Source organism: Diadema setosum, chromosome 11, assembly GCF_964275005.1.
Source record: "Diadema setosum chromosome 11, eeDiaSeto1, whole genome shotgun sequence".
NCBI lineage: Eukaryota > Metazoa > Echinodermata > Echinoidea > Diadematoida > Diadematidae > Diadema > Diadema setosum.
In genome coordinates, this window is record NC_092695.1 from 35936319 (window position 1) to 35960656 (window position 24338).

Consider the following 24338-nt stretch of genomic DNA (forward strand, 5'->3'; position numbering starts at 1 on the left):
GAGTCAGTTCCACTGCACATTACAACTATTACCTGATAATCGGGTTGCCTCTCCGCATAAGTGGGGAAATAATTTTTGTTCTAATTTAATTTCTACCCACATTTTATCGCAGATAAACATCATACATGTCAAACTTTCCACGGCTAATCGCCTTCTCTGCTTAATTTGCAAAGAAGACCGATCATTTTGGGGGCATCTATAGTCAAACGACAAAGTTTTCTGAAGACATATTTGTCCATGAAAAGAGTGTAAATTATTGCTCGTGATTGAGCAAGTGTAAGTTATGTATAATGTGCCGTGCAAGCACGCGTGTTAAGCATACAGTGTAGGTGTTTGATGCAGTGTACAATGCATGTAAATACACATTGTGTGTGTCAATTGTGAATGAGACGTGTTCTTCTGTTAATCGGGTACTCCACTTAATCGGGTAAGAAACTCTCTGCCCGAGCCTACCCGATTATGCGGAGAGTAGGCCTACTGTAGTAGCCCTAATGATCTTCGTGAAGATATGCAAGTTCATGTATTACTATTTGTTTGTATTAATATGGAGTATAGCATTGTCATACATATTTGTGCTGACAAGTACTGTAAAAGTGGATATTTTCGCGCGACTAATTTTTCGCGCTAGGCCGGGTCAGAAGAGTTTCGCGTGTTTTTAATTCCGCGGAATCAAGACATCACGCACAGGAACATATGGCATGCAAAAATATTCGCGTGTTTTTATTTTCGCGCTAGTTTCTGGTTGCGCGAAATGCGCGAAAATTTCAACACCGCGAAAATTTCCACTTTTACAGTATTTCGATTTTGCATTTTGCTTGAACATTTTACAAGTGTGTTTAATTATGTGAGAATGTATTAAGTAAGTTGCTCGGTAGGTCCTACGTAATTGCTGACATAAACCTTCAGAGGAGACCTAAGAATTTTGGTTGAGACGTGTTCTACTAATATTGCTGCGTTCACTCAATCCACATATATGTATTACAGTGTGTAGGTACACTTGTCCTTAAATCAATATTACAGCTGATGTAAAGGTAACAAAAAACTTGCATGACAGTTCAAGCTTATAGGATAAGTGGATGCAACAACATGTACAGTAGTATGTTTTATCCTTTATGAACCATAATTGGACATGTATCAGTGATTTCATGCAAGTGTTCAAATATACATGTATGTGTAGTACATGTATGTGTGTTATTTGAACATACAATGGGAACTCTGAATAAAGATTTTGATGAAACACAGTTGAACCTTGTTACAAAGAGTTCAGAAATAACGAGATATTTGATATAACAAGGCAATTTTACATACTTTTGTTTTTATCCCTAACATAACAAGGTAATTTCTGTGGTCCCAAGCAGCTTGATATAACACACTTTCCTGTAACACTCACCTTTATTTGTTTGGATCAAAAAGGGTTCCTCTTTTATTGTTTTAGATTACAAAATTAATGAGCTAATTATTAACAAAGACCTGATGTAGAAAAACAAAATTTTCCTGTCCTAGGGACAATTTACATGAAGTGACCCTTGTTTTTCATGCCATTTATGGCCAAGTTTTGGCCAGTTTGGTGGAAATTACGACTCGGATGTGGTTGTAAAAACCGTCCACTTACTATTCCTATTAGCATTGACCGTGTGCATGATTCATTAAGTGCTTGCTGATGTTCACCAGTACTGCATGGTTATTTACAAACCGCTGTAGAGTGTAAGTAATGTTCATTGTTATGCAGCACCCCCCCCCCCCCAAAAAAAAACAACAACAAACAAAACAATTAAAAACGAAGCACATCAGCAATAACCGAGCATGAGACATGATTTCAAATATCATTGTATGGTGTTAATTGGTGCCTAACGGCAGGTTTTCAGGTTGTGTGATCATTCTTTTCACATCCAAGGCCATCTATTCGCCGACAGAGGCTGATGTAATTACCCTTTTAGAAAATTGCATCTTCTCGCACAGCATTACTATGTGCAGCTGGTAATTAAATTTTGACTCCATTGTATGTGAATGCAAAAATGTATGCTTGTCTATATATTGCCCAACACATGGTGTAGTCACAAGAAAGCCTGCTGAAATTTGTTTGATGTTGATTAAAGTTTGAAGATGATAACCACTGTACAAACCTGTGTGGTGTTTATTTTTGTTTCAGTCTAAACCCCCTTCAATATACATGTATCTGTCATCATGCAAGCACAACGTACAATTTGAAAATGAAAGTTCACTTCAACGTAGATGATCGAGGGTCATCGACCTACACCTTCATTTGACCGGGGATTAACCCCCTCTACACCATGAAACTTGATTGAATTTTTGTAAAAAACCCTTTTTCAATTGCAATCCTGCTGGGCTTTGCAAACTAAAGTAATGATCTAAAAAAAAAAAAATAACACTCTTACCCAAATTTAAGTGACCTTTGATCTCAACCTTTCATGTCTACAATTTTGTATGCTGCCTCTAACCCCCCCCCCTCCCAACCGACCCCCCCCCCCCCCCCCCCCCCCTGCTCATCTCTGGCACACCCAGGTACTGTATACATACAGTGCATTTGTACCATGAAAGCCAAGCCAACCAAGAAATATTGTATAAGACTGCTGATTTTTTTTTTTCTCTCGCACTGGGAAGTACCTAGCAATATACATGTACATACGTATTTCATTTTCATTGTCAATCAGCTAACTTCACCAATATGATACTGTGCTGTAAACGTGAACAATGCACTTGTGGCCATTGCGATTACCAGTAGTGCTTTGTGTGTAGAGAATAAATATTAAAGTGAAAACTAAGTTCTGGTAAGGGCTTGAGAACCCGTCTGGCACCATTTCATATTTGCTTGCAATATATCGAAAGAGTCTACAAAGAAACTTACCTGGCTGACGCGGTTTGCCGGAATGATGAGTCGTTTTGGAGTATTTTGAGAAAAATAATAAAAGTAAACCGACTTTTATTCCAGAAGGCTCCAGACTAACTCGGTCTCAGGGAAAACTCGACCCTATTTCAGACAATTTACACACAGTTCGTGATCGCCATGTTCATCAGTACTCTATAATACTACGGGCACCGGCCAAACGAGGCCTTACTGAGCAGACAGGAAAGTGCGTGCTAATCCTGTACAAAACAAATGGACAGCGCGAGGTCCTCAAGCCTACTAGCAAAGACGCTTTATAATACGCACATCACCTCAGTTGCTGAGACGCGCGGTCTTTGAAGTTTTTGTTGTTGTTTATCAATTGTCTTTGTTTTTAGAGGTGCTTGAGAGGCGCACACTAATTTTGCATGCGCACCAAAGAGGTTTTTGATGCGCGTGTTGTAACAACTCGGACCATTACTGCGTGTAGCCAGAACGCTACAATGTAGTTTATACAGGCAGCTCCCGTATGCATACTAGTACTGTACAATCCAGAGGGAAAACCAGTAGCAGTACAACTCATCATCCCGCCGTCAAGCAAAGCGAGGCCGAGTTATCCCCGAGTCCGAGTCTAGCCTGACCCCGTTCGGGTAAGTTCCGAGACTGAATGTTTTTGGTTAATATATCCCATTTTCGTCCTTACCCATCGAATATCTTGTTATTACAGCGTTATTCCGCACATTTCCTAGGCATACGTTCACATTTTGGAGCAAAATTTGACAACTTTTGCAGGCATACCAGAACTTTGTTTGGGCTTTAAAGATAGGGGACAGAAAATTGAGCACTGGTATCTTGTTGATATCTGTACTGAAGCAACATTTTAACAAACTGATTATCTTTGTAAGAGGTGGAATCATGATTGCAAAACTGCTTCACTGAAATTGAAGTACATGTACTTGTGCTTTACATGTACAGTATCTGCAATTCACTAATGGATGATATTGGCGTTCAATATGGCACAGTGCATAAAACCAATCTTTGGCCAATAAAAGCTGTACCGCTGCTAACAGCTCTGCAGTTGTACAGTAATATGTGTGCATTGGTGCATATTTAATGTTGGGTTTGGGGACTTAGCTTTGATGAATGCAATGTGCCGCGTGAAGATTGTTATCGCGGCATGTGAAAGAACACATCAAAGAGGTGGGTATTCAATTAAAGTGCATTACAAGCAGTGGGGCTATAGGGGCATAATGGCAGTGGCAGCATATGAATAATGGCTGTAGGCAATGTGTCCAGAATACTGCAATGTGTGCAATTAGTCTACTTATTGGTACATTTGTGTGAGCTATGTAGTGTGTGTGTGTGTGTGTGTATGTATGTATGCGTGTGTGTGTGCCTGCGTGTGTTGTTTGTATGCTTGTCTCCCGTGTATGTGAACATTTGGGTGTATGCATGTTTCTGTGTAGGTGTATTCACGTGTGTGTCTGTAGGGCCTATGTGCATGTGTTTCTGATTTGCACTTTCTGCAACTCCCACTGCAATTTGCAGACTACTGTTTATGCCAAATATTTTGTGAGGCTCTCATTTTCACGAATTCATGAATGTATCATGAATGTTTTGCTTATGAGATTTACTGTACTATTAAATCCATCTCCAAACAACACACTGACACTTTGTCAATCTTCTAGTACAATTCAGTCACCGTCTGGATGAATTTGTCTGGATGAATTTCATTCGCACAAAGCACAATTATGGACAGTAACTGTCTTGCACAATCCATTAGTTGCATTTAATGCCATCTTGACATGAGAACCGTTTGCAATGTAAGAGATCAATACATGCTTCACATTCAATACACGTTTTGGGATATAGTAAGTTTCTTTAAGCTTGCCAGATGTATGCACATACATTATATTTTGTTATACACTGTACTTTTGTACATGTATTGTTGACAATGATCATGTGATATTAGTAGGCAGTTCATATGACATCAGCACAGATTCACGCAAGTGACCAATACAGTATACATACTTGAAACAGCGATGGTCTAAGTCATATTGTGTGTATGTGCAGTTCATTTTACATCAGTGCAAGACTGCTATGTGACTGACAGTGTTCTTTTCATTTTGCACTCTGTATATTTTCTGCTTTGTTGTAATACACATTTAACACTTAAATTAGTGCCCTTTGCTCGCTGCAAAGACTGCTCTATGCTTAAATATATACTGCACAAGGTTCATGACAGGAGTATGAACTGCAATGAGCAAGCTCCAATTTGTTAGCTCACCATTCACAAACATTTGTGTCACTGTACTGCAGAGAACAAAGACCACTATATTCTGACAAATGCATTGATTGCATCTTTATCAAACTTGTGACTCCATGTTGACCTAACCACTGAAGAACATTTGCTCCATATTTTCTGCTTTACTGAATTCACTAAAGATATCACTCATCATATCTGACATGTCAACACGATTTGACAATAATCACATGAACATTAAATGGGGCATTACTTTTTTTTTTCTTCAAAATGTTGAACAAACTGCTGATATTTTGGACAATGATTATTTGAAGATGTAACTGATATATCATGAAGTCTTTCAATATAGCAAGATTTACTTCACTATCTCCTACATAGAGTTAGTTATTGATTGCAATACATAATTATAATGTAAATTGAAAATAAAACTCAAGAAAAGTCCGCAGCATATCACTCTATCCATAAAGTTTAGGTCACTTAATTAACATAGTTTGTTTTTCCTTTTCAAATCTCACTCTTATTATAGAAAAAAACAGGTCGTCATGTAATGTACTAAGTTAATTAGTCATCTTTATAGTATACTTTCCTTTCTTTACAAATACCAATGATAACAAGGTCTTGATAGAATAGCAATTAGCAACTTACAAGTCTCTTCTTTAGGATGACAAGGTTCTGGCAAGTAGCAAAACAGAGTGTACTTCGGATGATATTTGACACCACAGCAGGTTGCCTCCTGGAGGAGAGGGCCCCTATGCCAAGGTTATATCATGTGAAAAATGACTACTGTTTGGGGAGACAATTTTACCGCAACCTCTGGATATCTTCCCAACCTCAGCAAGCATGGCAGCAGTTTACGGATAAACGGTTAGTTTTTCAATCATGCCTGACAACATCAACTAAATTTTCCAGTACGCCTACTTTCATGCATGAATATGTGACAAATGCACCTGCTGAGACAAAATACATATGTATTGATACCAGCCACTAATTTGATTTGTTGCTGCTGTAGGCCACTTGCTTAGGCCACCTCCTTAGAGCATTGTGCACAAAAACATTAAAGTACAGGGCATGCAGACAAGACGGACATTGTTTTTTGAACAAAAATATTCAACATACCTTTTCCATGAACATGTAGTTCACAAATCCAATATGAGACATAAATATAAAAATATTTCATATTTCAACACATACTTAAAAAAGTGACAACACAACTCTTGACCTGATATAACATATCAGAGAATAATTAGGCATATGCTTGTCTGAAAAGAAAAACAAAAAACAAAGTTATCATGAACTCATCATACCATTTGTCATCTAGATATGGGCAATTTCTATCTGTCTTCTTTTGGAACGATGACCATTTCCTCTAAACAACTGCATGAAAAACACTTCTAAAATTCTAAAATAATCACTGGGTGATGGATATTTGTTTTTCGTATGCACCTAAATGGTGAAAGGATAAAAACAGAACAAAACAAACACGGAGTGTAGTAATTTTAAACTACAACTGTATGTCAAATAAGGGCCTGACCACGCTGCTTTGCGGGTACTATGCTAAATGGCTGTTCTACAAGCAGTTCTTTGGCACAACTGATGGGCTTCACATTTTGCATTAACTTCATTGTGATGTCTTGATTCCTTCCAACAATTTCCCTTGGATCATATTCGACTGTAGCATCAATTATGGTTGCCAAGTTGTACAGTTGGGCCTTTGTCTGGGTTACCCCACAGCACAAATCAGTAGCCAAGGGAAGAGAAATATCAATGCCAAATGTACGACGAGGGGAAATGTAAAATCAGTTTCCACTGCTGAAAGAAAGGGGGGAAAAATTGTCAATCACAATGTTCTGCTGCCAAGCTATCAAGGGCCATACTGGCCATCAAACAAACAAACAAACAAACAAACAAACAATAACAACAAACAATGTTGGAATTCTCCCACAAATCAACTCTTGCTGTCCTTCTTTAAACCACCAAGGATCATAACAACAGAACTGCTGCGATTCACACAGATCCAAACACAAAGATGCACCTACGTCTTTCCGAGAGACGGGAAATGAGCTGTTTAACATGCCATCTTAAAAGACATGAATAAACTTCAGGAAGGCAATCAAGAGTAAGCACACACTAATATGGACAACAGTTGCTGAGCGATAGACAGCATTTTCTGCTGCTGAAACTTACCATTCTTACCCCCTGCAAACACATGCACCAAAGATTCCAACTCAGTCCAAATATATAGAATTGCATAAAATTGTCTTTCCTTGTCTTTTTTTCCTCGGATGCAAAAATATTTCCCCTCAAGATCGTCTGTTAATGAATGGCCCAAATTTTGAGAGGTTTCTCGTTTTCTTGCAGCTTCAATGCATTACCTATGAATATGTACAAACACAAATGCATCCATTCTGCATTTTTTTTTTCCAGTTTGGAAATATCTGCCACAATGTTACAATTCAACGGTGGAAACTGGACGAGAGATACTGCAGTTCTTCTGTGCTGTGAAGAGCAGACTGACAGAAATTTTTAATCATAACTGAAGCTGCAATATGTATCCGTAATCTACACAATTTTAGTGTTTGCTCACACATCAGGAATGATATAATCAGCTGAATGAGGACATAACATCAGCTCTAAGAAAGTAAGTTCAAATACTTTGTGTGACCAATTATACACTGCGACACTGACTTTAACAGCAGATATTTACGCTAACTTGTCCACCGCTAGGAGAGTCAGCAAACCATCAGACCCCCCACGACCTGACGACCTTCCATATGTGGGTGGGGTCTTTAAAGTGTGGAGACTGGTAGAATTGAGCATGCAGAACAGGGGGTGGGGTGGTGCCAGGAGTTTAATCACTCTTTGCCAGAGCCACCACATTGAAGTGTAGTGTAGACAGGTCACGGGCCATGAACTTCTTACACACATTTGCAGCTGACTGGAGGAGAGGAAAAAAAAAAGGACAAGAAAAAAGAAGTAGACACATTATATGACTGTTGTTAAATTTTATAGAAAGGCCACTCAAATTTTTTTTTTTTTTGAGATGACCTTTCTTCACAGGCTCACAGCAGCCATTTTGGATTTGAGCAGACGTACTCATCCACCTGCAAAATGTTATGCAGAGGGCACAAACTACACTGCATAAACACAAGCACACAAATGTTTGATATAGATTAAGAGAATGACAGATGTGATGACAATCATGGATATAAGATAGAGGAGTGAAATACATGTGGTATTTTGACAGATACTTCACAAAATGAGAGACACTAAGTCGGTGAGTGATGCAGACTATTGAAAGTGGAATCAAAAACATCATAAGGAGGATATACATAAGGAAGGAAAGCGGTAAGTCGAGGAGAGATAAGACTATAGTGTAAGAGAAAGAAAAGAGAATTTTCCAACCTTGAACTTCTTCCTTTCCCCCTCTTGTCTGTTTCATCTTCCTCCTCCCAATGATTTCTGAATCCTTTACCTGATTTTCACTCTACTGTAAAAGTGGAAATTTTTGTGCATTTCGTGCGACCAGAAACCAGCGTAAAAATTAACTAGAAATGTCGCTAAGGCGACTGGTATGCCTCTGCCATAATGCATGATTCTCCTAATAGGTCTATAGTACATGTGGACAATGTGTGATTACATTTTCACAAAATTGGCAAAATATTAAAATGACAAGTTTGTCACAAATGTGTTGAATGTTCATCTTCCTTGACCTTGGTTTAATTGGATGAATAGGACAGCATGTATTTGGGGATTTAAGGACTTTAACTTGACTTTGACCCATTCATAAGTTTAAGCAGTGAGTAATTTTGAAGGTATGGAGAAAAAGTGCAATTTCTGTATTGAATTTAAGTACACTGTTACCATTTTCACCTGGCCTTTGACCCTAAAATTCATAGGATAATCACTGTCAGGCAGAACATGCATAAATATGTAGTAAGTATCAAGATATTCAACTTGAGCCACTTTGGAGATATGGAGGAAAAAGTTAGTTCAGCATTTTCCCTTGATCTTTGACCTTTTGACCTTTGAGGCAAAAAAAAAAAAGAAGTTTACAGAGAATCTCTATTAGGTTATACATGCATACACCAAGTGTAAAAAAAAAATAATCCTGCTGGCATTGCATAAATATGAGGGAAATAGTAAAATTTTGAAGTGTTGACCTTTGACCCCATGAGCCCTAAAATTCTCTAGTTAATCACTGCCAGTCAGTACATGTATATATACTATGTTCCATGAAGATACCTTGAACAATTTCCAAGGTATGGAGAAAAAAGTGAAGTTTTAATATTTTTACTTGACCTTTTGACCTTTGACTTCATGACCCCAAACTTTCACCAGAGAATCTTAATTGGGTAATACATGTAATACACTAAGTTTCAAGAAAATATCTTCAGGCATTGCATAGATATGGTGGAAATAGTGAAATTTTATGCATTTGACCTTGGCCTTTTGGCCTTTGACCTTGAGCATGTGCACCCAAAAGTTGATAGGCACAACTTCACCCCCTAAAACACATACATTGTTTTTTAGTTACGCTGTCCACAAAATTCATTACGGACGGACGGACGGACGGACAACCCGAAAACATAATGCCTCCGGCACCACTTCGTGGCAGAGGCATAAAAACACCAGAATATTTTTACATGAGATATGTTCCACCAACAAATGTCATGGTTCTGCGGAATTAAAAACATGAAAAATTCATCACACCCAGCCGAGTGCAAAAAATTACTCGCACGAAAATAACCACTTTTACAGTACTCTTCCTGACAACTCTGTTCCCTATTCTCCTGTCTCCAATTGTGCAACTTCAACTTCCAGTTCAGGGCTGCCCCTAAACTGTCACTACAGTCAAACCTGACCCGATGGAGCTGTAGCCGAGCCGATAATTCAGCATGTTTTTATGCTTTGTAGCCACGTGCCAGTCATTCATGGGCAACTTTCAGCAATCACCACTTCTGCATTCATCACTCATTCAGTCATAATAATGTACTAGTGTTGAGCTTTCTTCACGACTGTACACATGCTACTGTGAAACAATTTGATAAACACCGGCATTGTTCAACGCATGAAACACACGTGTGCGTACGTATACACATGCATAAGTACTCTTAGATGTATACAAGGATGATATGTACATGTAAGCAATGCACACAAAAGTTGAATAACCTGTCTATAGCGGCCACCTGTCTATAATGGCCACCTGTCTAGAACGGCCACTTTTTTTTTTGGTCTCCCTTGGGTGGCCGCTATGGACAGGTTTGACTGTATTTGCCTCCCTTATGCTCCCCATGTCACTTTCCTCCCACACTCTCCTCTTTCTAGGCTCTTCTACTGCAAAGCAATAGACCCTGAAAGGATTATGTACACATGGTGTTACCGCAAACTCTGTTCCTCATTCACTTCATCATGCCAACCTTCAAAACACATGAAACAGAAAATGATTTTTGAAGGAAGGCATTTGCATATTGGTGTACATATATAGCATATGCTCGGTTTTCACGGAAAAGGAGAAAGTCATGAAATTTTAATGTTTCTCACATTTTTTACCCAAGATGTATAAACTGGAGGAAATGATATCACCTCAAAAGCTTCCAACTGGCCTGCTCAGAAAAACTACAATGGATTTCCTTTTTTTAGCATGAAATCAGTATGAAAAAGATGTATCCTTTGCACACACTATTGCTGCCTGGTAATGACCAAGTAATGAAGACTTTTGAGGGGACAGGGGTTTAAGCTGCGAAATTCTGGTGATGAACCAAGACATTGCCACCTCTTTGTAATTTTTGAGTGTGGTTGTGAGAAATATCACTCCCCAGTGCAAGGATGAGAGACATTCCATAACTTTCCAGTTTTACATCCGAGTTTGATGAAACTTTTACCATTCTGTTCATCATTTTCAAATGATCATGCATTCATCATCATGTTCAGTATACTCTATCAAATACTCCATTTATACTCAGCAAAACTCAAGTTCTGAAGACTCTTTTAAATTCAGCTCAATATAAACAGACAGAATACTGAAAAGGAGATCCGATCTGATCACATTCTGAAATAACCTACAGGGGGTAGTTTCACAGCCTCCTGTAGCAGCTTCAAAGAGCCTTGACTGAAGTATAAACACTACAGGTTTCGAGAAGTGGATTTTTTTTTTTTTTTATGTCTGGAAGTTAATCACCTAAGGTCATCACCCTCTTACATAAACAAACCAGTCGTCATGACCAACTGCAGCTGATAACACTGCACAACTTGAATATTTTTGTGCTCGATCACATTTGTGGTTATGTAACAAGTGATATTCAAAAGAATGCACCATTTATTGGAGGGGAACTCGGTCATCATTAAAGAACAGAGCCAGTTAGAGCCTGTTTTAGGTGGATAGCCCAAGCAGTAAAAACAGACAAGAAATTGGTTTTTCAAAAGGGTTTTCAAAACAGTTCGAGGAGGCTCCAAATTTTGGGCTGCAGTATAAATGGGGCACAAGTAAAACTAAGCATTGTATGGAATTATGCTTTAGCTATAACGATATCAAGGAACTTGAAAGAAAATTGAAAGACCTGAAGCTGACCTTGAGAAAACTTTCCTCCACTGGTCCGTGATTGATGGGGAACTTCTTGCGGCCATCCAGCTCATACACACAGCCTTCCTTCTCTACCAGTGCAATGAAATGTAGACAGACATTCTCCTCTGGCGCAGGAGGCTGTAAAATACAGAAAAACAGAGTGCTCACAGGAGATCATGAACAAGTCTTTCTTTTCTGTTTTTTTTTTTTCTTTTCCATTTTTTTTTTTCTTTTGGTTAAGATATGGTAAAATCATGAAAAGGATGAAAATTAATCTTGTCACAAATGTACACACAAGTAGTTATGTACATGTATCAAGGCTGTATGCATGGTTGTTTAATGTGTATGTACACAGGTGGACCAGATTAATGGAGAACATTCTATATGATATAGATATAGTACATACAGGCTGACCAGATCAGTGGAGAATTTTCTATGTGGTATACAATGTAGCTACATGTACACAGGTGGACCAGGAACATGTGACAGGAAATACATTATAGCTCACTCAATCTAGAATGATTTAACCCATTCCAGAAAATTCTGGGAAGTGCTTACATATTTGGATGAGTGAGGCACTGTCCCTGTAGCCCAATGTGATTGGTAGTTAATTTTGGCAATGATGTTATGCACATAGTTAAGCTGTGAGTCATCCAGGATTCCTGGAATTCGGACTTGCTAGTATGTTCAGGTGTGTGGCCCCAGGTTGGAGAAAATTACAGAATGTGCTAGAAAGGGGTGAATGGATAGTATATAAGCCGGAGAAATTCTGAGGTAGGCAGAGTACCTAACACCTCTGCTCTGAGAGTTACGTCACTTCTGGCTCTGAAGCGACTTGTTATAGTCAGTCCTGTGTTACCTGCTGACCTGCTATACAAACTGTGTTTGTGGAGATAAGGCCTGGGAGACATTTTGCCTGCAGAGAATTAATTTGCCTACGTTGGAGATAGACTCCATATTTTAGTGTCAACGGACATTATTACGGCAAAGCTGTGACGGGCTGGATTCCTTGCTGGACATTATAAAGTGAATCATCATTCAACGCATCAACTGGACGTGGTCGTCATAACGTTTGGATTTTGCACATTTCGCCGTGGACATATATCATGGACTTTACCCCGGATTTATACCTTGGATTATTGCAACCAGTGCCTCTGGACTTCCGTCGGAGGAATCATTCATCGGTGCGTCACGGATCATTAATCGGTGCATCGAACATCGTATCTGGACACTACCAGGGAACTGTAGGGACTTTGTTCTTTAAGAGTTGGATGCATGTAAGTGATTCCATTACCGATTTGTAATTGTTTCTATGGATCATTATTGTGCTGATGTGAGAACCGATTACGAGTCTGTGCCCACAATATCACTGTTAATAAACCGCCTGAACATTAGTTGATTGTTTCTTTTGTGCGATCATTCTCAAAGTGATTTTGGTCGTAACAAAATATATAAATACACACATATCTACATACTTACACACACACACACACACACACACACATACATGCTAAACACAATACAAAACTAGATATATCGCTACGGCGACTGATATGCCTCCGCCATGATGCATGGTTCTCCTAATAGGTCTATAGTACAATGTCTTGACAATGTGTGATGACAGTTTCACACAATTGGCAAAATATTAAAATGACAGGTTTGACACAAATGTGCTGACTGTTCACTTTCCTAGAACTAGGTTCAATTGGATGAATGATTAAAATGTCAGAGTGCAGGTATTTGGGGAACTGATGATTTTTACTTGACTTTTGACCCTTTTATAAGTTTATGCATTGAGTAATTTTCAAGGTATGGAGAAAAAGTATAATTTCAGTATCAAATGGGAAAATAGCATTATCTAAACCTGGCCTTTGACCTTTGACCTCACAGTTCCAAAGAGAATCACTGTTAGGTTGAACATGCATAAATATGTAAGTTTCATGATGATACCTTGAGTTCTTGGAAGAGGTTCATCTGATTGGTGATTCTCTAATTAATATGTGCCCCCTCACCTAACTACGAGGACTGTTGGTTCATCCCAAGGACAAAAGATCACCTGAGGACTCGACAGGAGTAGTGTACAAAATACCTTGTAAGGATTGTGACAAGGTCTACATAGGGGAGACGGGCAGGAAATTCGGAGTCAGGAAGTCAGAACACCAAAAAGAGGCAGAGTCACTGGGGAAGACACATTTCACAAGGGCCAAAAAGAAAGAGGCAGATCTCACTCCTAAAAAGTCAGCCATAAGTGATCACGTGGCACTGGAAAACCACATCATTGACTGGAAACAGAGCAAGATCGTGTCCAAAGACAGCAACAAATTAACACGTTGGATAAGAGAGGCGATCCATATACAACGGGGGCAGGAACGCATGATGAATCGTGACGAGGGGCAATACAAATTATCTTCAGCGTACATTCCCATTCTCTCGGACTGTAAGACTGCCTACACCCCATCTACGGCGAGTCAATGTCAGTCTGATGAAGCCTACAGACAGTAGGCGAAAGCTCACGCAAGGTAAATAGTTTTCTTTGGTTGTGTACAAAAGAAATTTCGCCTTAATTAGATACCTGAGTTACTTTTGAGATACAGTATGGAGGAAAAAGTGCAATTCAGCACTTTCACTTGACCTTTGACCTTTTGACCTTTGACCTTTTGGCAAGAAACTTCCCACAGAATATATATTGGGTAATACATGTATACATCAAGTTTAAAAAAAAAAAAAAAACCTTCAGGCATTGCATAAATATAAGGAAAGTAGCGATATTTTGAGTTTACCTTGACCTTTGACCCCCTGACCTTTGAACCATGACCCCCAACTTCCCTAGATAATCACTGCCCATTAATACAAGCATATACTAAATTCCATGAAGATACCTTGAACCATTTGCGAGATATGGAGAAAAACATGAATTTTTTTTTTTCACAAAATAACCTGTGACCTTTGACATTTGACCCCACGACCCTAAAATCCAAAACAAGTATTATCCCCCCAGGATATACCCTCATACCAAGTTTGATGTAAAACCTCCACACGGTTCTTGAGATATTGACAAAAACAAAATGGGACGGACGTACGTACTGACGTACGTATGGACGTATGGACGGACGGACAGACGGACGGACGACCCGAAAACATAATGCCTCCGGCCACTTCGTTGGCGGAGGCATAAAAATACAGACTGACAGCCACACATGCACACACACACAAACATATGTAAAACACTATATTTTCACGGCATGAAATTTTCGCAAATTGGAGCCAATGGCCTTTTTTACGGCATTAAATTTTAGCAAGTTGCCTCTAACATTCAATGCGTATAGTGTAGACAAGAACTTCACGTTTCATGTGCATTTTAATTTTGCGAATCTTGGCTCTCACAAAATTCGTGAAATTAAAATGCACGCAAACATTCCTCATTTTACAGTAAAATACATGCAAACAACCAGTCCTGTGCATTGATCTCAATCTCCACTCACCTCAGTTTGTCCCTCCTGTGCACTCACTTCATGGGCCTGGCTGATGGTTTCACTGGACTCCAGCTTCTTACCCCGCTCCTCTGGTGTCATGTCTTTGGTCTCGTCGCGGAACTCCTTAAGAGTACTCTCTGTAATGTGAATTCCGATCACAAGCATTGAAGGCACAAGATTTACAAGGGACATGTACTTATCACTGATGACAAGCTTTGATGAAAAGAAAATTGCCACTGGGAGTATTATCTGAATAATTCAATATAGCTGAGGTATACTTCTGGTCACCATAGCAACATTTCTAGTTGATTTATACACAAAATATCTTATCGTCAATGTGTCTATTGTGACAGTCATGGAAATGTGTGTCTGTGATGTGATTTGTTTTTGTACTATTATTGTAAAAATGTCAATGGCAACAAAATTTCTATGTCCTATCACATACCAATAAAATCTTAGTGGATGTTCTGTTTGAAGGAATGTTTGAAAGAAAATAATGTCAATGTGAGGAAGCAGCACTAGTGAAGGATCAAAGAGAGATTTTCAGCAGAGAGGAATTAACTGTAATTGATGGAAATGGCTTTAATAGATAGCAACATGGACTAGCATGTCAATATCAAGATAGAAATAAATATTTGAAGGCAAATCTCTACAGGTGTCAATGTTCTTTCAAGCTGAACACCTACCTAGTGACACAGTTTGTGTGTTGTTGAAGACAGCATGTAGTAGTCCAATAGTCCCACAGGCATTGCTAATTGTCTGCTTCATGTAGTACAGCTTATCACTCACAGTCTGCCCATCCTCCAAGATTTTTTTCTCTTCTGTCTCTGTAAATGCTTTAGTCTGGAGTGGATGGTGATGATAACGGTGTGATGAAATAAAAATCCACATCATCATCATCATCTTCATCATCATTACCATAATTTATATTAAATAAAAATATGATAACAATGACATGAAAAAAGATCAATGATGTAGTTTGAGACCTTTTAACGTTTGAATTTTGATTGTGGAAAGTTAGTCATCACTGGAAATTGGGCAGTCAAGGTTTTGCTCTACCACAGATGCAAAATTCACATTGGCAATCCATCTATGTAGGTGTTGAAAATGAAATACCATATGTCCCCCCCAAAAAATTACAACGGGACCCTCTGCAATGATATCTTTCAAAATAGTGAATTAATCCAAATACAAATTGAGGGTATGAAGCTATAACTCATTGTCCACATCTTACAGAAAACCCCATTCCACTTGCTTCAGTGGTCAAAGAGAAATGAGGAATTTTGTAGAGGATGTCAAGAATCTCTTCCCTCCAAGTTCTGTCTATTGTATTCACACACAAAAGCATCGCATTGCAACTGATTGACAAATTGCCCTACATCGACGTAAATAAGCACTGAATTGATCAGTGTATTAATTTCATGAATTTGAATAAAAGCATCGAAGTGCTAAACTTGGAAGAATCATACTCATGGCATTCTTTACAACATTCCACGTTTCTCTGTGACCGCTTAATCAAATTGAATGGGGTTTTCTGCAAAATAGAGATCTAAGATGTTATATTTTAAGACACTTAAGTAGAATTTAGACAGTTTAATCATATTGGGTGTTATAATATCAATGCAAAAATTTGACTGTAATTTTGTTTGGGACATACTGTACAGGACATTGGAGGAAGGTAATTCTTAAACCATTTGGTATTATTAATAGAATGGATGATAATGGAATTTTCAAAGGAAAACAAGTGGCCCCCATTGGCAATGGAAATAAAGAAATGAATGAAAGAGAATAAAAAATGAAGCAAGGTATGCTGGCTTTGCCTAGCAGGATATGGATACTTCTTAATTCAATTCAATTCAATTCAATTCAATTCAATTCAAAGTTTATTTCATTTTTTGACAAAACATATGTTTCACTTCCTTTGATAACAGAGAATAAGGTAAATAGAACATCGTGAGATGAAAAGACTGTACAACAATTGAGGACCTATAGTAATTATACATTGTATAGTAAAAAAAAAGAAACAGAAGTGATCAAAATGAAGTACATGTATACCGTTGCTTAAAGCGCGAAAAATGGAGGGACCCACTAAAAAGACAGAGCTTGTAATATGTGGGCCCCTCTGGAAAAGAACATCGATGGAAAGATAAATTGAATCATCGTAGATACAAAAAATAACAAAGTGGAAGAGGTCTGGAAGCCCACTGAAAATTAGATTAACAGATAAATACACTTTCATAGACGCGAACAAACATGAAACAGGACTAGACAACAAGACAACTACTGAAGAAAAGGTTGTACAGGACAAAACGGGATGGACAAAACTGACAAACTGAAGACAAAATAGCAGACAAGAACGCACAACAGAAACAGAACAACAGAAACAGCAATCTTCGGCAGAAGCATGCCAAGAGAAACAGAAGATAGTTGTGGGGAAAACGTAATATTTTGATGCCTGAAAAAAAAAAAAAGACAAGAAAATACAAAATAGAGGGACGTATGAACTGGAGTAACATACGGAAAGTCAACTTCTGGATGCTATGGGCAAAATGGCATAGATGACAACATTGCAAACATCCAGGAAAAAATACCATGAATTCCCTCGAAGAGGGGACAAAGTGAGCAGGTCAGTATGTAAGAAAAAAATGCCAAATGGTTAATTCAGTATTGTAGAGTCATACGATTGCAATAAAAAAGACTTCAGTCTCATCTTGAAAGAATATATGGATGGAGCGTTTTTTATGTCATGATTCAAAGAATTTCAATAATTTGGGCCTACATAAATAAGTGTGTTTTTTAGCAAAAATGATGATGGGCAGTAACATATTATACTCTTTTATACTTGATATTTATAGCTACTATTTGGCAAGACTTTTGTTTATGATTGGTGTGTGCTGCGTGTGTGTGTAGACATATTTGTGACTGACAAGGATGCTGCCCTCAAAGGCTCCCTTTTAATATCAAGCTTTCGGCCTATATACAACACTCATCAGTATCTACTGAGAGAAAGTACAATGATAATCTCAACGGCATGATGTGCCACAGTGGCGGATCCAGGCGGGCGCCCCCCTTTATTTTTGTTAAAACAAAATAAATAAAAAGAAAAAAATTGGGGGTGGGGCGTGCGCCCTCACCCCCCTCCTAATTTTGTAAAGGCGCCTCCCCTTTATGGAATTCCTGGATCCGCCCCTGGCCATGACATATCTTACAGTGCAATATTGGACAAAATCATCGTAATGATAACAGCAAATAACTGAGTATCCATACCTTGTCATTGTAAGGAAAGAGGAGCACAAGTGCTACCACTGGCTGTGGCAAGATCATCAATAGATCATCATCCAGCCCAATTACATCAATGAATTGCCACTGGTCAGACATCCCAATACGGTGCATAAACTGAAAAAAACAATGTGAAGAAATAATCACAATGATGATTACAGGGCTGTGATAATGATAACAATAACAATAACAATAATAATGATAAAACGAACAGATCTTGACAGGAAACTACTGTACAAGCAAAAATTTTTGTGTATTACTTTTGCACAATCGATTGAATAAAAGAAATTTGCATGTTTCAAATTTCATAGTGTCATAATGCGCAAGCACTTCAAAGAGCTCACTGCTGCCAATGCAGCCAATGGCTTTGGTATTGCAAAAGTAACAGGCTGTACAGGCTGTCAGCAAATTTACTCAAGCTTCAGGACTAGCGAATATGAAGGCTACAAATAGGAACACAGCAGCTACAGGTACACCACTACAATGTACCTCTTGCAATCAAAGATGTACAATATCATTACATACAGATGTATAACAAGCCAAAAATTACCTCATACATGTAGGTCTCATTTTTGCACTAATTAATGTTATGCAAAATAACCAAAAACTTTCAACTTTTACAATAACCCTGATTATCTCTCCCTACGGTTTGTGGAAAGTGTGTATCCAATTGGTCAAAGGGGTTTTACATTGTACGTATACTCTACCTCAGACAATGAGTAAAGATAGAGACAGAGAGTACAGGATAAAGTAAATGGTGCATGAAAAAAGAAATAGGACAGGAGTAGTAGTTTGCAGTAGCTCTGTTTCATAAAGCAGGGCTCGACACTAACGGTGGCCCAGTGGCCCGGGGTCACCAAAAATGAAAGTCGGGCCACCAAATTTAAAAAAAGAACAAATTTGGTGGCCCGTTTCGGGCCACCAAAATGTCTTGAAAAGTATGTCAATAAATTCGTAACTTTTTGCGCCGGAAATTAGCTGCTAAATTTGTTTAAAGGATGGATGAAAAGGACTGAATGAGTGCCTCAGAGTGAGTGTTGTGAGTTTGTTGAGATTTATTTATGAGTAGATATGTCCAACTTCCAATTCTTTCTATGATAAGACTTAAATATTTGACTCATAAAAAAACAGGACTTTTAATTTTCTTTGTTTTTTTCGGGGCCACCAAATTTTTCTCTCGGGCCACCAAAAATTTGAAATTGAGGATTTTGGTGGCCCCATTGGGCCACCAAACAAAAAAGTTAGTGTGGAGCCCTGCATAAAGGTTTGTCACAGTAATACAATGCATGTTGTGAAAAGAAGAAAATAAAGAGAGATAAAATCCAACTTTTCTCTTACACTACACATGAACATTAGATGAAAAGATTATCAACAAATGTGTCCTCAAGCACTGAGATGATCTGTCTCGTACATTTAAGTTTGCTTTGAATATAACATCAATTATTCTAATATGCCAATCAATTCCTATCCTAAGATTTGTTGCTTTTGTTTCACTTGTCACATTTTAAATGTTGAACCTTCCCTTTAAATGCACAATAAAAGAAATAAACAGGGAAAAGCAGAATTCGAAATTGGTAATGGTCCATTGGCCATTGGCCACCCGAAATCACGTCGGATTAGCTAAAAATCATAAAATTCTGAAGTTACTAGTCCGTCTGGCTAGCCAAAATGTTGCTTCAGTGTCAAAATTGATTCTAAGTAGTCCGCCTGGCTAGTTAAAAAAAAAGTTAAAGGCATAATTTACCATTTGCAGATGAAAGCATTACTGCTCTAAAATAGTTCTAAAATGTGAGTTAGGGATAGAAACAACCACTGTCAAAATTTGAATCCGTATAATCGATGTTAAGTGTTGTTAAATACACAAAATGTGAACAATAGTTATAATAAAAATGTTTCCAGACTAAACCGTATACAGTTACGGTTTATTGAGAAAAACCCTGATATCTCCTTATATTTTAGGTTTCATTGCAAATATTTCATATGGTAGGATGTTTTATGATACAACAGACCTACACATATGCATCAAATGTGATATCTTGAACATTTATGAAATCACTGCTCCCAAAGGTAAACTGGACCTTTAAGTGCGACCCCTGATTGACTTTTGAAGTGACTGATAAATCATATAGTGTGTAGTTACGCTTACCGGTAAACAAGAAACATACAAGTAGAAACACAATTCTCATATCCTTGCAACATTGGGTGTCCATCCACGCTTTTTACAGTGTACAGCTCTGTGTATATCAACCATCGATCAGGTTCTGAAAATCAGTTCTGAAAAGCAGGTAAAATTCTAATGTTCCATGAATGTCAACATTAGATTCCCACTTTTCAGCAATGAAGGGGACTGCCTTATTTGATTTGATTTGATTTTGTATCCCTCGTACAGAAATGTGTGGTATTGAAACCCCTTGTTACACGGCTCAGTTCTTGTCTTTACTTTGGTGTAACAGCAAAAAAACAAAAAACAAAAAACAAAAGCAAAAAACAAAACAAAACAAAACTCACCCACAATTGATATAAATGCAAAGAAAAACAAGCAAAGACGAGGACTTACCTTGGACATAACCTGTCAAGTGAAATAAAGGAAAAGAGAAAATTGATCATTAATTCAATCATTTCATGTATTCATAAAAATGACACACAAACATTCTTCACCACGTTTTCAACATGAAATATTTCAGTATTTTCAAGACGAACCACTAACCTGAAATACAATTCCACTCTATTTTCAAGTTTGTTCAAAAAAACACAAAAACAATATCATAACAGGATGATGGAGAGGGCTAATCAAATATGGCACAGTAAGAAAGTTATTAAAATTTTCATTTACTGTCAAAAAATGATATCATGAGCATTGAAGGGCCTAGATGTCTACGCATATACATGGACCTATGGCAGTGATTAAACAGCATCACCACTGAAGTCGCCATTGACTTGGGAACAACTAACCGTTATACATATTTTTCCCTCTTTGACATGAATAAAAAAAGAACACTTGTGTTCTTTGCATTATTAAAAAGCTTGTGTAACATAATAGTCTTGCAAGATCTAGAGGGGTCTCTAGGCCTAGGTCTAGTAGAAATGATCACCACGATTACCCTTGAGAAAAGGGTGGACTCAATCATTCATTGATTGGCACAACAAATCTGAGTCTCCAAATCAATTCAGGACTGTGTGGAACTTCAGCACTTGCTGAAGACACTTAATTTTACTGGTGCATGGTGCACGGTGGCCGTGGGCATTGTGGGAAAAAAAAAAGTAATTAGACAATAGACATATTCTAAAGAAAAGTTATCTTCACGACAGAAGCTGATGAGATTTAAAGAAAACTGAATTAGACCTATTATCATTATTCATAGGCCGCCTGACTAACGTTAGATTGTAAGAATGTACGACAGTTTTCAATATGTCAATGAAGGCTGACAGCTAGTAAAGTGATGGTAATACATTAAATTTACTTTCAATAGATTCTAACCGTTAGAGGTCTAACGTTACACATCAGCATGAATGTGCTGATGAGAGAAGAGCTGCTTTTTCATAAGTTATACACGAGCTGTTTCAGGCTGGCGGTTGCGTGTTGGATATGAAGGGTGTGTTCTTGCACCGTCTGTGCGAGCAGGTGATGTGATTAGATGCAGAGCGGACGAATACTGTATGTGTTCCCAGCATCACGATATTTTTTTGTTATAGAGACCGAGGCGAGGCGAGGCGTGCGGCGTGCTAGGCCAAGGCAAAGAGTGGATTCGTCCTGGAGTCCCACCTAGAATAGATGCACCTCCCGGATACACTGTCACTGATTCGCTTCACTTACCTGAGGATTGGACTCCAAAGGTATCCAACGTATTCCAGATTCCTCAGACATTCTAGACAGATGTGGAAGCTAACAAAACTAGACTTTTTAAGCTGAAATTGACAAAGCAGAATTTCGTCTCCAAGAAATGCGCTGTGATCGTCGGATGCTAGCTACAATGTACATGAGATATGGGAATGGGCGGTACGGTACGGTGCAATGTAATTCCAAAGGGGCGAAAATGTCGGAAGACCGTACGTGTTGTGCAGCAAGCAGACAGAAAATGAATGCACACACGAGTTTCTTCTCCAGCGAGCGGTCGCGTTCGCGAGTGGTATGGTGACAAGCAAAAATTGTAACCATGTCTATGGAAAGCCAAAAACTACCAACGCAGCAGACGCTGTTGTGCGCTTGTGTCATAGGCTTTTACGAGTATTTTGTATGAACAACACATGCAGACACTGCGTGCCATAGCAAAAAACAACAACAAGAACAACAACAAGAAATACAACAAGAGAATTACACGAAACTTTGGTGTTCTCGCTCATTTCCCCTGTGGTGAAATTGCACCTGAATTGGCAATGCGCATTTTAATATGTTTCACCCATGGATTAAAGTGAGAATGCATCTTATTTCTTTGGTTTGTTTAACTTTGTGTTTTCTTTATTTTGAGTACCGGTATTTAAGGTGAGGCATAAACATCGGGTGATCCTCCTGCTACTCGTTTGGAACGATGTTCGTGGTTGCTATACCGTTGTTTATGAACCAAAATGAATTATCGATATCCGATTGATATATTTTAACAGAGATATAGGAAAATGTATTGGTCTTCGTGGTCTGAGTTCGCGAGTCAAATGGTTGTTTCGTTCATTCAATTTAGAGGGATTTCGTCATATAGCCTACAACCGTTCTGGAGTTCATTTTTTATCAGTCGAATTTGTATTTATGTCCTTCATAAATCTTAAATTTTGGCATTTGAATTCGTGTATTAAAAATACTCCAACTTCGTTAAGCGTTCATTCAGGACACGTAATGAAATACGGTGATCAGATCACGAACGCCTCTACTCCAGCGCTCAAAATAGTTTTGGTCAATCAAAAACCACGATAGCTGTTAAATCTCACGCTCGCTGTCATCATAAACGTGTTTTCATCCAATGTTTATATATTTAACACAGGTAGGATGTTTGCACAGGTAGGCTCCCTATAGGCCCTATTTGTATCCCATTGTTAAAGTGGAATGACATCTAGATATACACGTGATGACGTGAACTTAATAAATGCAGCAATGAATCAAAGAATAAAACTCACAATAATTGTCACTGATTCTCATTTTTTTTTTTTTTTTTTGATTGTGAACATCATATGCGTATATGCATGTGTTCTTTTTCCACGCAATTTGTCATGTCGGAGTAAAAGAACTATTTCTTTTATTTTATTTTTTTTTTCATGGGGGTATGACTTCATGTATAAAAGCAACGATATGCCCCTATATAAGTATGGACTAATAACGCCTTTCGAGGTTCATTTCGTAAGTTTGCTAGTCAAATTGACACTGCACTCATTCAACAGACCGCTTTGCTGATTATTCAAATGTGCAAGTTGTATACTGCACGTTTCTTCCATCCTGACTAAACACTGAACCGTATGAATTTTCCATAACACTTTTCAGCCTAGTGCTTTAAATCCATTTTTCATGCATTGGTTGTTGCTACGCCGGGCAACTTCCGACAAGCTTGGTGTTGTAAAGAAGAACCATTGTCAAAAAGGTAAATAATACGCATAAAATTTGAATATAATATGTTAGTAAACCGGTATAGTGAGAGGCTTTGGGTCATTATATCCGCACCCGTTTTGTTGTTCAAATTCATTTTCGATTTGTCGAAAATATAATGTCAATCAATTCTCAAATTTTGTCATCTAAATTTTGTCAGAAAAAAAACAAACTTATCCAGCTCAGCAAATTGATGATTCAATTTAGCAAGAGACGATCATGTGACTGCCAGCACTGCTTGCGCAATGCATTCAGCTATTCCATTGTTCGAATTCGTTTGAATGTATTTCAACACTTCGAACATAATCGGCATGATGCATGGTGTTTTGTCTTATCTCGTGATCATTGTT

At 38.2% G+C, this 24338-nt stretch overlaps 1 protein-coding gene across 1 annotated transcript; it reads right to left on the bottom strand.

Annotated features, from left to right (window-relative positions):
- Positions 1-4608: 4608 nt before the first annotated feature.
- On the bottom strand, positions 4609-22410 carry LOC140235511 (ubiquitin carboxyl-terminal hydrolase isozyme L3-like). The gene is made up of 7 exons (XM_072315533.1): positions 22237-22410; positions 20980-20991; positions 18411-18539; positions 15830-15986; positions 15153-15280; positions 11677-11808; positions 4609-8043 (listed from the first exon to the last, which is right to left on the bottom strand). The coding sequence occupies exons 1-7, from the start codon at positions 22285-22287 to the stop codon at positions 7957-7959; spliced, it is 696 nt and encodes a 231-aa protein (XP_072171634.1). The 5' UTR covers positions 22288-22410; the 3' UTR covers positions 4609-7956.
- Positions 22411-24338: the final 1928 nt, after the last annotated feature.

What these genes read in the sequence shown, in the direction of transcription:
- LOC140235511 (XM_072315533.1), bottom strand. Translation starts at nt 22,287, where the DNA reads ATGTCTGAGGAATCTGGAATACGTTGGATACCTTTGGAGTCCAATCCT. An exon ending in TCTTTCCTTACAATGACAAG is followed by an intron (nt 15,987 to 18,410) that starts GTATGGATACTC and finishes CATCCACTCCAG; the next exon opens with ACTAAAGCATTTACAGAGAC. An exon ending in TGGAGGAAAGTTTTCTCAAG is followed by an intron (nt 8,044 to 11,676) that starts GTCAGCTTCAGG and finishes CCTCTCCTCCAG; the next exon opens with TCAGCTGCAAATGTGTGTAA.